Source organism: Pseudonaja textilis, chromosome 4 (genome assembly GCF_049901715.1).
Source record: "Pseudonaja textilis isolate UNSWEBS1 chromosome 4, rPseTex1.2, whole genome shotgun sequence".
In the NCBI taxonomy this organism is placed as follows: Eukaryota; Metazoa; Chordata; class Lepidosauria; order Squamata; family Elapidae; genus Pseudonaja; species Pseudonaja textilis.
The window spans coordinates 92,055,305-92,069,002 of NC_141993.1; the positions used below are offsets into that span (position 1 = coordinate 92,055,305).

The following is a 13,698-nucleotide window of genomic DNA, read 5'->3' on the forward strand; positions in this document are numbered from 1 at the left end:
CACTTTCAACACACAGCCACATGTTCTCTAGACCGAAGTGGGTTTTTCTTCTGTAGACTGCACAACAATCCTTGTGGATTGGGTTTATTTGGAAGCCAGCCTGTCAGCTGGATGACAGACTGAGTTAGAAGGGACCCGTGGTTTTAGACCCACCCCCCACCCAAACAGAAAACGCAGCACCACATTTCGATAGTGGGAGTCCAGTGTCTTCTGGAAGCCTGGATTTAGGCTCCCCACAACTTGAGGCAACCCTGTCCATTAGTGCACTACCTCCCTGCCTGTGGTAACCCTCCCTATTCTGGCTGAACCTCCTCCTTGTCCAGTTCATTCATTGTTCAGTCTGGCCTTCAGTCTCTTTGGAGGACAGCCTGACCCCCCTCCCTCCTCCCAAGCCCCCACAGGAGTGCCTTGTCTCCTGGTCCTCTCTTCCAGACCAGCCTGCACAGTTCCTGTAAACGTTCTTCATCAAGTTTTAGCCTCCAGTCCCCTCATCCTCCTGGCTGTTCTTCAGAGCTCTTTCAGAGTCTCAAAGGTCTTTTACCAGCCCAGGACCAAAACTGGATGCAGGTGACCAGGTGCGGCCTTATTGGGTGGTAGAGGTATTAGTGATCTCCCTCAGATCCTCTGATCGTAGGCTCATTTAACGTAATTTAGATTGCATTGGCTTTTTGGCTGCTGCTGCCATCACGGCCGGCTCCAGGTAGCTGGCCGTCCACTCACGACCCCGGAACCTCCTCACAGATGCCTCTATTGGAGCCTGGGCAACATATGCATATAAGTGTCTTTGGGGTTTTCTGAGTAAAGCCTGGATTCGTACAGCCACTCCTGACCACTTTCTCTACTCCACCCCACTCTACTCTACCTCTCTACCCATTCTCTCCTACTACTCCCTACCTCTCCCACCACACTTCACTCTGACTTCCACCCATTCGGTACTTACTGGTTGTGGCAGGCTTGGCGCTATGGCTTCTGTCCCCACCCCACCAAGTCGGTGGTGTAACGTATGACCACAGTTGAACCTAAACTTTCCATTGCTAAGTGAGATGGTTGTTATGAGTTTTAGCCCATTTTCTGACTTTCTTGCCGCTTACGTGGTTAAGGAATCCCAAAGTTTTATTTATTTATTTATTTTATTTATTTATTTATTTGGTTTGTCAATTGCTTACAAGATAATGGGTATAAGAAAACATAGTTATGAATACATGGATGCATATGAGAAAAAAAAAAAGAAACCATAGGACAGGGAGGGCAGGCTTTTTGTGCGCTAGCACGCCCCCAGACCCTTAGGAAAGGGGTAGTCAATAGTAGACAGTCCATTAATGTTTTTGGGGTTTGGGAAGAAACCCCAGAGTCAGGTAGAGGATTCCAGACATTGACCACTGTTGCTGAAGTCGTATTTCCGCCATCAAGTTTAGGTACAGTTAACCTTGAGTTTGTATCTATTGTGTGCCTGTGTTGTTGGTGGTTGAAGCTGAACATCATTGACAGGTGAGACAGCAATGTATATTTATATACCATACAGATTGACCAAAGGCATGAGATCCTAGGTTGTCAGGGTCTAGAATTTCAAGTCTGGTGGGCATAAGGTCTTCGTGCAACGAGCAGAGGAGTGAGAACTCTTCTTGTGAAATATTTCTGGACTTTCTCAACTGTGTTAATATCAGATACATAATGTGGGTTCCAGACCGGATGAGCTGTATTCTATAATGGGTCTATAAATGTTTTGTATGTTCTAGTTAGTAGGTGATGTTACTTCAGAGAAAAGCTACGTTAGGATTAGATTAACAACTCACTGCCTTTTTGCCACATGTAGTTACAGTGGGCTCTAGCACTTAGGATCATTAGGAGTGAGTACTCTAGGTTAACGACATAGAATTTGATCATCGCTCAAGGCCTCGGACGATTCAGCCATAGCTTTTATTTCATGGATTTTTGCCAACATGTAAGATAGAGCATTTATTTGTTGAGATTTGAAGTTGTCCAGTTGATTGGACCTCTGGGTTATGCCTAGTCAGTGATCTTTTGAAGGGCAGCAGTACCACGTGGTGAAGAACAGTTTTACATCATCACAGAAGAGAACGTGAAAGTGCTCTTGTGATGGACTGCCAGAGGTCACTGGGTAGGAGTAGGAAGAGAGCGCCAAGGAGTTACACGGCGGTAAGTGAATCTGCCTCATGGATTTTGCCCAGGGCAGTTGCTAAAGGGACACATGACACTCCCCCCTGGGACACTGAGAGTCCCCAGTAATGGGACTGACTTCTCCAGAAAGTAGGATTCAATACTGAAAGCCTCAGGAGGAGATTGAATCGCGTCATTTGTCTGGAACGGATAGCATTCTGTTGGAGGGTTGGGATTAGAAGACCTCCAGCGTCCCTTCCAGCATCAGTTGTGTAATTCTATCATTCTGTTGATCCTTCCATCCTTTTTTTAAAAAAGGTTTTTAAGAGAACAATTAATCAGAGTTCATTTTCAGAAACATGGATACTCATCACTGGAGGCTTTTAGAGGAGATTGGATCATTTGTCTGGAATGATGAGGATCTCCCACTTGAGGCTGGTCTGGTTATTCTGTTCTATCCTCCTTTCCTCCTTCCCTTCCTTCCTTCCTTCCTTCCCTTCCTTCCTTCCTTCCTTCCTCCCTTGCCCCCTTTCCCTTCCTCTATTCCTCCTCCTTCCTCCTTCCTTCCATCTCCTTCCTTCCTTCCCTCCTTCCTTCCTTCCCTCCTTGCCCCTTCCCTCCTCCTTTATCCCCTCCTCCTCCTCCTCCTCCCTTCCCTCCCTCCCTTCCCCCTCCCTCCCCTATCTCCTTCCCCTTCTCCCGCCTCCCTTCCACCTCCTGGCCTCCCTTCCCCCCTTCCTCTCTCCCTTCATTCTTCCTGCCTTCCTTCTCCCTCCCCTCCCTTCCCTCTCCTTATCCTCCCCCCTTCCCCCTCCCATGCTCACTCCCTTCCTTCCTTCCCTTCCCCTTCCTTCCCCCCTCCTCCTCCTTCCCTTCCTTCCCTTCTCCTCCTCTTGCCCCATTCCTCCCCCCCCCTTTATTCCTCCTTCCTTCCTTCCTTCCTTCCCCTTCCTTCCCTTCCTTCCTTCCCTTCCTTTCCTTCCTTCCTTCCTTGCCCTCCTTCCTTCCCTATCTCTCTCCTTCCTTCCTTCCTTCCTTCCTTCCTTCCTTCCTTCCTTCCTTCCCTCCTCCTTCCCTTCCTTCCTTCCTTCTCTCCCTCCTTCCCTCCTTCCTCTCTCCCTGCTTTCTTCCACTCCTGCCTTTCTCCTTCCTCCCTTCCTCCTTGTTCTTCCTGCCTCCAGTCCTTCTCTCTCCTCTTCCCTTCCTCCTTATCCTCCCCCCTCCCCTTCTTCCTCCCCATACCATCTGTTAATCTGACTTTAATCGATTTTATTTGCAATGAATAAAATGACCAGGTGAAACAGGAGAGCATCTTCCAATATTTGAGGAGAGGGGTTGGACTAGATGATCTACAAGGTCCTTCCAACTCTGTTAATCTGACTTTAATCTGATTTTAATGAATAAAAGGACCAGGGGAGACAGGAGAGCATCTTCCAATATTTGAGGGCTGCCCCAGAGAGGAGGAAGAAGGGGTCAAGCTATTCTCCAAGGCACCTGAAGGCCAGACAAGGAATAATGGATGGAAACTGAACAAGGAGAGATTCAACCTGGAAATAAGGCTAAATTTCCCTGACAGGAGAACAATCCACCCATGGAACAGAAGTTGCTCAGAAGTTGTGGGAGCTTCATCCCTGGAGGCTTTCAAGAAGAGATTGAGTGCCCTCTGTCCAGAAAGGGCGTAGGGTCTCCTACATAGGCGGGGGTTGGACTAGATGACCTATAAGGTTCCTTCCAACTCTGATTATTTGTTAAAAAGAGTCACTAATGTGGAGACCCCTGTTCTAGATCTTCTAGATGTGCTCCAGGGTAAGAAGAAGACCAACCTTCACAAACTCTGCCCAAAGATGTTAGTTGTGTCGTTGTGGGCAAGGGGAGTACATATTTATACGTGGAAGCGTTGAGAAGGGACCTTGTAGGTCATCTAGTCCAACCCTCTCACCCCAGGCAGGAGACCTTACACCATTTCTAACAGAGGCAGTCCAGTCTCTTCTTGAAAGCTTCCAGGAATGAAGCTCCCACAACCTCTGAAGAAAAGCTGTTCCACTGAATATAGAATAACGGAGTTGGAAGGGACCTTGGAGGTCATCTAGTCTAACCCCCCATCCAAGCAGGAGACCCTGCACACCATTTCTGATAGAGGGCAGTCCAGTCTCTTCTTGAAAGCCTCCAGGGATGAAGCTCCCACCACTTCCGAGGGCAACTTCCGTTCTGGTGTCGGTCCTCAAAATTACGACTGCAATTTGGCACGGAATTTCCATCGCTAAGCTAAGGCGACAGTTAATCGAACCATGTCCGATTTTACAACCTTGTCGTGGCTAAAGCCGTTACCTGTCTTTAAGTGAATCACATGGCCATTGAGTTTATCCAAATTCAGATGCTTGGCAACCGAGTTGTATTTACAATGGATGCAGCATCGGGGTCAGGCAATCCCCTTTTGGGGCCTTATGCCGAGCGGGTCAAGGGGAAGCTAGATTCACTTAATGACTAACTGAACAAAGGCAATTATTCACTTAATGACAGTGGCAAGAAAGGTCGTTACAAGGGGGGGCGCAAAACTCACTTAACAACGGTCTCGCTCAGCCACAGAAATGTTGGGCTCCACTGGGCATTTGCAGGGATTTTCTACATGGCAGAATGGGTCGCCAATCTCATTAGGCTTCCGTTAAAACGTATAAATAAAATAAAATTTTATTTTTCAGCTAAGTGGCAGATTCTGGGTGTGACTCACGACGTAACGCCAGTCTCAGCATCCCAGGGCTCATTTTTTTTGTGACCTTCCAACAAGCAAAATCAGATTCACTTCACAACCGTGTAACTCACATAACAACTGCAGCAATTCACTGAACAACTGGGGCCAGAAAGGTCGTGAAATGGGGCAAAGCTCATTGAACGACCGTCTCGCTTAGCAACAGGGAATTTTAGGCTCCATTGTGGTCCCCCTGCAGCTGATCCAGCCGGATTCTGAAAACGTCTCCTGGTAATCAACTTCAACTAAAAAAAAAAAAGGACGCCAACACCCCCCCACCACACACACACACATTCCCTTCGACAGAGGATGGGAAGCGGGGAGTGAACCACAATTTTCCAGCAGGTTCTTCGGCGTCCCACCCGGGCTTAAAAAGGGCCACAAGGAGTGACTCACTGCATTTCAGACCCACCTACACACATTCCCCAGGCTGCTTCTGGGGCCACCGGGATCTGGAGGGCTGGAGGACGTCTCCGTCTGAAGTCTGTGGAGCAAATCTATCTATCTATCCATCCATATCTATCTATCCATCTCTATCTATCTATCTATCTATCTATCTATCTATCTATCTATCTATCTCTATCTATCTATCTATCTATCTATCCATCCATCCATCCATCCATCTATATCTATCTATCTATCTGTCTGTCCGTCTGTCTGTCTGTCTGTCTATCCATCCATCCATATCTATCTGTCTATCTATCTATCTATCTATCTATCTATCTATCTATCTATCCATCCATCATCTATCCATTCATCTATCTATCTATCTATCTATCTATCTATCCATCCATCCATATATCTATCTATCTATCTATCTATCTATCCATCCATCCATATCTATCTATCTATCTATCTATCTATCTATCTATCTATCTATCTATCTATCTATCTATCTATCTATCTATCTATCTATCTATCTATCTATCTATCTATCTATCTATCTATCTATCTATCCATCCATCTATATATCATCTATCTATCTATCTATCTATCTATCTATCTATCTATCTATCTATCTATCTATCTATCATCTATTATCTCTCTATCATCTCTCTTCTCTTTCATCTATTATCTATACATCATCTTTATCTAGCTCTATGTATCTATCTATTTATCTATCTATCATTTCTCTCTCTCTCCTTACCTATCTCTGTCTGTCTGTCTGTCCATCCACCCATCCATATCTATCTATCTATCTATCTATCTATCTATCTATCTATCTATCTATCTATCTATCTATCCAGCCATCCAGCCATCCATTTATCCACCTACCTCCCTCCCTCCTCATCCGTCCATCCACTTATCTATTCATCTATCTATCCATTTATTATCCATACGTACATCTATCCACCCTCCCTCGCTCCCTCCCTATCCATCCACCCATCCATCATCTCCATGTCTCTCTCTCCATTCATCCACATATATAAATATAAACATCCATCCATCCATCCATCCAACTATCACCTAAATTTTCGATGAAGACAGAACAATGTATCAGTGGAACAACTTGCCTCCAGCAGTTGCAAATCCTCCAAAAACTGGAAGCGTTTAAAAAGATGTTGGATAAACTTTTGTCTGAAGTGGTGCAGGGTTTCCTGCCTAGGCAGGGGGTTGGACTAGAAGACCTCCAAGGTTCCTTCCCACTCTATTCTATTCTGTTCTGTTTTCTCTCTCTCTCTCTCTCTCTCTCTTTCTCTCCATCCATCCATCCATCCATGCAGTTTGTGCTTCTCCAAATGCCAACTTTCTTGATTTTCCTTGACAATGTTTTGTTTCTCATCCAAGAAGCTTCTTCAGTTCTAGAATTCCCTAGCCAGCTCACCAGCCAACGAGAACATGCTAGAAGTCAAGAGTTGGGACCTCTTTGGATTTCCCTGGCCTTAGAGAGGCTGGGAGAATCCAAATTTAGTCATCTGTATGGACATCTAGAGAGGGAGTGGAGAAGGTCCTTCCTGCTCACAAAGAACCTCACAGGTAGACACATATCCTCAAGTGTTGGATCTCCATCTACTTCATATTTTCCTCCTGGAACTACACAAGGTCCCAATCCACCTTACTTTGTGGGAGCCAACCCCTGTAGAACCCTTCCAGCATGTTTTCAGTTGTGTCCAGATGTCCATCATGGGTAGGATGGTTGGCTGGTGTTTTGACTGGGAAATTCTGGGAGTTCAACTGAAGAAGCTTCTTGGAATGGGAAGGGAAACATTTTCAAGGAACCAAAACTAAGAAAGTCCAGTTGCCTTTTAGAAAAGCACTTTGGTGGACCAAATCATTCTGGATCCATCAAGGCTGGTCCTCCAACGGCAGAAGACGCAACCTTCTTGGCTTTGATGTCAACTGCTGAGGGCCCAAAAGTTGGAGCTCCATCATCTCAGCTCTGTAGGTAGAACCTTCATCCAAGACAGGACATTGTTCACCAAAGGAAGGATGGACCTCTAGAAGATCAGGGCTTGAGGTCACCACTGGGGAAACTGACCCTCTCTGGATGCCTCTTCTCCTCCAAGTTCTCTTCCGTGGAGCAGAGAAAGCCCCAGGTGGACTTCTGCTGCTGAATCTCAACTGATGAAAGAACTTACCTAGTGGCCAAACAACGCTGAGTCCTGTACAGATGCAACTGTTCATTTAGTGACCATTTAAAGTTACAATGGCACTGAACAAATTCTGCCAAAAGGTGTTGGAGCACCTACAACTTCCGAAGGCAACTTCTGTTCCAGGGGTGGATTTTTCTCCCTGTCAGAAAGTTTCTCCTTATTTCCAGGTTGAATCTCTCCTTGTTCAGTTTCCATCCATTGTTCCTTGTCTGGCCTTTGGGGGCTTTGGGAAATAGCTTGACCCCTTCCTCCTCCTCTCTGGGGCAGCCCCTCAAGTATTGGAAGATTGCTATCCTCTCCCCCTGGTCCTTCTCTTCCTGGACTATCCAGGCCCAGTTCCTGCAACCGTCCATCGTATGAGTTTTAGCCTCCAGTCCCCTCATCACCCTGGTTGCTCTTCTCTGCACTTTTTTCAGAATCTCAACCTCTTTTTTACATTTCTTCTTTGTGGGAAGCCCTGAGATATTGAAGATGCTCTCCTGTCTCCCCTGGTCCTTCTTTTCCTTAAACTAGACATGTCTTCGGTCCATCCATGGTTTGATCAGATTTCTTTCTCTTTCTTTCTTTCTTTCTTTCTTTCTTTCTTTCTTTCTTTCTTTCTTTCTTTCTTTCTTTCTTTCTTTCTTTCTTTCTTTCGCTTTGGAGAATAGCTTGACTCCCTCTTCTCTGGGGCAGCCCCTCAAATACTGGGAGATGCTCTCCTGTCTCCCCTGGTCCTTCTTTTCATCACAGGACTTCTGTCCATCTGTAGTTTGCTCAGATTTTCTTTCTTTCTTTCTTTCTTTCTTTCTTTCTTTCTTTCTTTCTTTCTTTCTTTCTTTCTTTCTTTCTTTCTTTCTTTCTTTCTTCCTTCCTTCCTTCCTTCCTTCCTTCCTTCCTTCCTTCCTTCCTTCCTTTCTTTCTTTCCTTCTTTCTTTCTTGTGCTTTGGAAAATAGCTTGACCGCCCCTCTTCTTTGGAAGACTGCCCTCCTGTCTCCCCTGGTCCTTTTGTTCATTAAAATCAGATTAAAGTCAGATTAACAGAGTTGGAAGGGGCCTTGTAGGTCATCTAGTCCAACCCCCATTCCCTCAAATACCGGAAGACTGCTCTCCTGTCTCCCCTGGTCCTTCTCTTCCCTAGACTGGCCAGGCCCAGTTCCTGCAACCATTTTTAAATATGTTTTAGCCTCCAGTCCCTTAATCCTCTTTGTTGCTCTTCTCTGCACTCTTTCTAGAGTCTCAACCTCTTTTTACATTGTGGTGACCAAAACTGGATGCAAATATTCCAGGTGTGGCCTTATTACCAAGGCCTTGTAAAGTGGGATTAAGCTTCGTTCCCCATTCCTGGGAGTTGAATTCTGGGAGTTGAAGTCCAGAGGTCTTAAACTGGCCAAGATTGGACATCCCGCCTCCATTTTAAATCCTCTCCTGCCTCTTGGGCCTAAGCAGCAAATGGTTGTTATCCTCAAGGGCCACTCTGAATTCCTAAGGAGGGGAATTAGCCAAGATTCCCTGGAATTCCTCCCTTGGATCCTTGGCTTCCCTTTGGGGTCACCCTGGGAGCAAGCTTTGGCAAGCCACGCGTTGGGCGTCGCTTTCCCTGGGGAATAGGACTTCCATGTAACAGAGATTCCTTGTTTTGTTCTGTTCTGTTCTCCCCTCTTCTGGGAGTCTGTCTGAATTTAGCTCCGGATGAATCCCTCCTCACTCATTCTCCAAAACCGCAAAACTGGTTTAGGTTTACAGCCCTGTCGGGTTCCAGGGAGAGACGGAGGCAGAAGGCACGGAAGAGGTGGTGACCCCACTGCGAAAAACACGGGGGGCCAGCCGTCTGAAAACTTGGAGGTTTGATCTGATGTATTTATAACCCTGGTTTATTATGGGATGGCTTGTTGATGTCGCTCAGCTGCTGCCCTGTTTTCTCTCTCCCTCTATTTATTTTTGGTTTTTTTTAAAGGGTAGGTGGGTCCTTCTTCCCACTTCGGAATGCTGTAGCCAGTTCCGGTTACCACGAGACAAAACAAGAGGTTGAGACTCTAAAAAGAGTGCAGAGAAGAGCAACGAAGAAGATTAAGGAAACGGGGCCCCTAAAACATACGAAGAACGTGGCTGGAATTGGGTAGGTGTAATCGAATGAAAAGACGGGGGACTTTATAGCAGCCTTCCAATATTTGAGGGGCTGCCCCAAAGAAGAGGAAAGGGGTCGACCTATTTTCCAAAGCCCCTGAAGGCAGGACAAGAAGCGACGGATGGAAACTCATCCAGGAGAGAGAAGCAATCTGGAACAAAGGAGAAAATTTCCGGACAGGGAGAACAATTAATTAATGGAACGGAAGTTGTCTCGAGAAGTTGCAGGTGCTCCACAATGGAGGTATTTAAGAAGAAATTGGACAGTCTGAAATAGTCTAGGGCCCCTTGCTCGAGCAGGGGGTCGGACTAGAAGACCTCCAAGGTCCCTTTCAGCTCTGTTGTTCCATTATTCCATGAAAATGTGGCCGTTGTTTGTTGGCTGCCAGTTTGCTTCTGGGTCCATGTCAAAGGGACCTATAGATCCCTACCGGACACAGGGCTTAGTCACCTACAGAATCGACTTCATCTTGTTCTACCCCATTAAGCGGGGAAAATAGGTCCCCGACTTTGTCCCTTAAAGAATTGAGAGTGGCGGAGTCCTGGAAGAGGACTGAATACTATTATTATTATTATTTTGTAAATTTTATTTGAGTTTTCACAAAAAGAAAAGAAATACAAATAAAGCATCTTTTTTGAAAGCAGCATAATCCCGGGTTACATCTCTTCGTACAGACGCAAATTCAGGTTCATGCTCGTTTTTATATTCTATTCCATATCTTATTACTATTTTACATTTTCTACTATTAACCTCACCACCCCCCTTCCTAAGAGGTCTGTAAGGGTCGTGCATAAGCGCACCAACGTGCCTACCTGTCCTATGGTTTCTTTTTTTTATTTTTCTTATATGTGCCCATTTCACGTATTCATAACTATGTCTATACTTATACCTATTATCTTGTAAGAGATTGACAAATCAAATAAATAAATAAAAATTAAGAAGAGCAGTCTGCCACTGCTCCCACTTTCTGGAAAAATTTTCCCCGTGCCCAGGAAAGTGAGGTAAGGACACACACACACCCGTCCCCTGGTCTTCCAAAAAGGGTGAAAATGTGGGTCTGTGGCCTTGTGGGGGAAGCATTCAGCCCTGGGGCTGGTTAGCGCCACAAAAAGCCTTCCCGTTACCTTTCAATTCATTTTAATCATGCATTTTAATCCTCCTTGCCTTTTTTTACAATTAGCTTTCATATACATTTAAGACACGAATGTCTGATTTGTACCCTGTCCAGATTCCCTCTAGGAAGGAGGTGGGCGGGTTCAGCAATGGGATAAACAGACAAACGAATAAAATAGCCGAGCTGAATTTAGCCAAAAGGAAGGAAAGGATGGTTGGTGGTTGAAGGGATTCCCCTCAATCCTGACGTTGGGCTTTTAAAATCACAGAATCCAATGGCAAAAAAAGCAGCAGAAGGCTGGTGAAAAAAAAAAAAATAGAAGCAAGACTTGCTCAGAGTTTCCACAGGGTTGCAGGAGGAATTCTCCACCCACAGGCCTTCCTGCTGGTCTGGCTTTGTGGGGGCGAGACGGAGGGAGGGGGGGAGATGAAATCAAGTATGGAAGAGATATTAGAAGCTGAGCAATGCAGAGATGCACCAGCTCCAGATGTTGAGATGTCTGCAACAAAACCTCCAAGCGGAAAGCGCCAAGGACCCCACAGCAATTCTCCTCCTCCACCTCCTCCTCCTCCTCCTCCTCCTCCTCCTCTCTGTAAGCCTCCCTCCCTTCTAGCACTGATAATGTTCCCTAGTTGGGCCACAAAACGTCTGCAAGAAAACAATCCAGCTCAGAGGGCATCAAAGACCACACAGCCTTCCTCCTCTCGTCCTCCTCCTCTCTCTCCTTCTCCCCTTTCTCCTTCTCCTTCTCCTCACCCTCCTCCCATTCTTCTCCTCCCTCCCTTCTAGCACTGATAATGTTCCCTAGTTGGGTCATGAAACATCTGCAAGGAAACAACCCAGCTCAGAGGACTCCACAGTACTCCTCTTCCTCCTCCTCCCCCTCCTCTTCACAAACCCCACTTCCCTTCTAGCACTGATAATGTTCCCTAGTTGGGCCACAAAACGTCTGCAAGAAAACAACCCAGCTCAGAGGGCATCAAAGACCACACAGTCTTCCTCCTCTCGTCTTCTTCCTCTCTCTCCTTCTCCCCTTTCTCCTTCTCCTTCTCCTCACCCTCCTCCCATTCTTCTCCTCCCTCCCTTCTAGCACTGATAATGTTCCCTAGTTGGGTCATGAAACACCTGCAAGGAAACAACCCAGCTCAGAGGACTCCACAGTACTCCTCCTCTTCCTCCTCCCCCTCCTCTTCCTCCTCCCCCTCCTCTTCACAAACCCCACTCCCTTCTAGCACTGATAATGTTCCCTAGTTGGGTCATGAAACATCTGCAAGGAAACAACCCAGCTCAGAGGACTCCACAGTACTCCTCCTTTTCCTCCTCCCCTCCTCTTCCTCCTCCCCCTCCTCTTCCTCCTCCCCTCCTCTTCACAAACCCCTCTCCCTTCTAGCACTGATAATGTTCCCTAGTTGGGTCATGAAACATCTGCAAGGAAACAACCCAGCTCAGAGGACTCCACAGTACTCCTCCTTTTCCTCCTCCCCTCCTCTCCTCCTCCTCCTCCTCCTCCTCTTCCTCCTCCCCCTCCTCTTCACAAACCCCTCTCCCTTCTAGCACTGATAATGTTCCCTAGTTGGTTCATGAAACACCTGCAAGGAAACCACCCACCTCAGAGGGCATCAAAGACCCCCACAGATGGAGAACTTCTTCATCTCTCACCATTCAGAAGATAAACTGAGATCAGCTTTTCTGTCTCGCACCCCAATTTATTCCCAAAAAAATTATAAATGTTTCAGCTACAAATATTATCTTCGAACGGCACTCGATGTTGTCCCTTTCCAGAGCAGCGGCGCGTCCCGGGAACGCGTCCCAGCGATGCTCAGCTCGGCCAGAGGGACGTTTTGCCATGGCTGGGGCGGCGGTCCCCGTTGGGATCTCATTGGCCGGAGAGCCTCAACACTCCCCCCCCCATCCGTTTGCAAATTGAAGCCCACCAGAGGCTCCACCCCACTCACCCCTTGCAAATTGAAGCCCGCTGTCTTAACATTCAACACACTTGATCCCTGGCTTGCCACCTGATCCGGCCGCTTGTCGCGCCGCTTGGCTTTCTATGCTACCTCCAGACCCGACCGGGAAGGCGATGAGTCTGGAGACGGGACGCTTCGCTTCTTTGCCATGCTGTCCCGAGGCTTACTTCCAAAGGTGAGTGGCCCCCACCTGGGGAGGGGGAAACCCCTCTTTTCTGCTTGGGGGGCTCCCTGCTATCCACCTCTCGGGTAGCGACGGCTGCGGGGCGCGCGAAAGACTTCGCAGCGCCTTTGCGCAATTACGCGCGGGGCTCTCCAAAAATCGGTCGCTTGTAACGCGGACCTTTATTTTCGGGGAAGGGGTGCTTTATCTCACTTTGGGGATCTTGGGCGAAGCTCTCTCTCTCTCTGGCTCGGCCGATGAAGGGGCAATTTTAAAGGATGCCAATTTGTTGGAGCCGGATGTTTCTGGCAAGGCTGGGAAACGGCCGCGTTTTCGCACTTCCCCGCTTTGCGCTCCTTTGATGCTGGCCGGCACCTGCTGCATTCAGACAACATCCTTAGCCAGGTGGAATAAGGATTGGTGAATGGAGTCAAGGATTAAAGTTAGTTAGAATCTGGGGGAGTGTTGGTTAGGCTGTGTGAAGAGCGCCTGTTAAATTCACATGAGTGATTCAGAGCGGTATTTTTTTTTTAATATTGGCAACTTTCAGACTGGTGGATTTCAACTCCCAGAATTCCCCAGCCAGGACAGAGGAGGAAGGTATGTTGGACATGTTTGGTGCCTTGAGTTATTTGTATAAATAATAAAGATGGAATAAAAATAAATATAGCTTTAAAAAAAAAACTCTCAATCTGGGTGGTTTTACAGATTACAGATTAACAGAGTTGGAAGGGATTTGGAGGTCATCTAGTCCAACCCCTCACCCAAGCAAGAGACCCCACACCATTTCTGACAGATGGCAGTCCAGCCTCTTCTTGAAAGCCTCCAGCGATGAAGCTCCCACAACTTCTGAAGGCAACTTCTGTTCCATGGGTTGATTGTTCTCTC

The 13,698-nt window shown here is 47.0% G+C and overlaps 1 protein-coding gene across 2 annotated transcripts in view; it reads left to right on the forward strand.

Moving 5' to 3' along the window:
• The first annotated feature begins 12,692 nt into the window (after positions 1-12,692).
• The window catches only part of TP63 (tumor protein p63), a 166,683-nt gene continuing 165,677 nt past the window's right edge, over positions 12,693-13,698 (forward strand). For both annotated transcript variants that reach the window (XM_087933716.1, XM_087933718.1), the window contains exon 1: positions 12,693-12,822. In XM_087933716.1, coding sequence (XP_087789842.1) covers positions 12,731-12,822 — 92 coding nt within the window. In that variant the 5' untranslated portion in view covers positions 12,693-12,730. The remainder of the gene's footprint in view (positions 12,823-13,698) is intronic.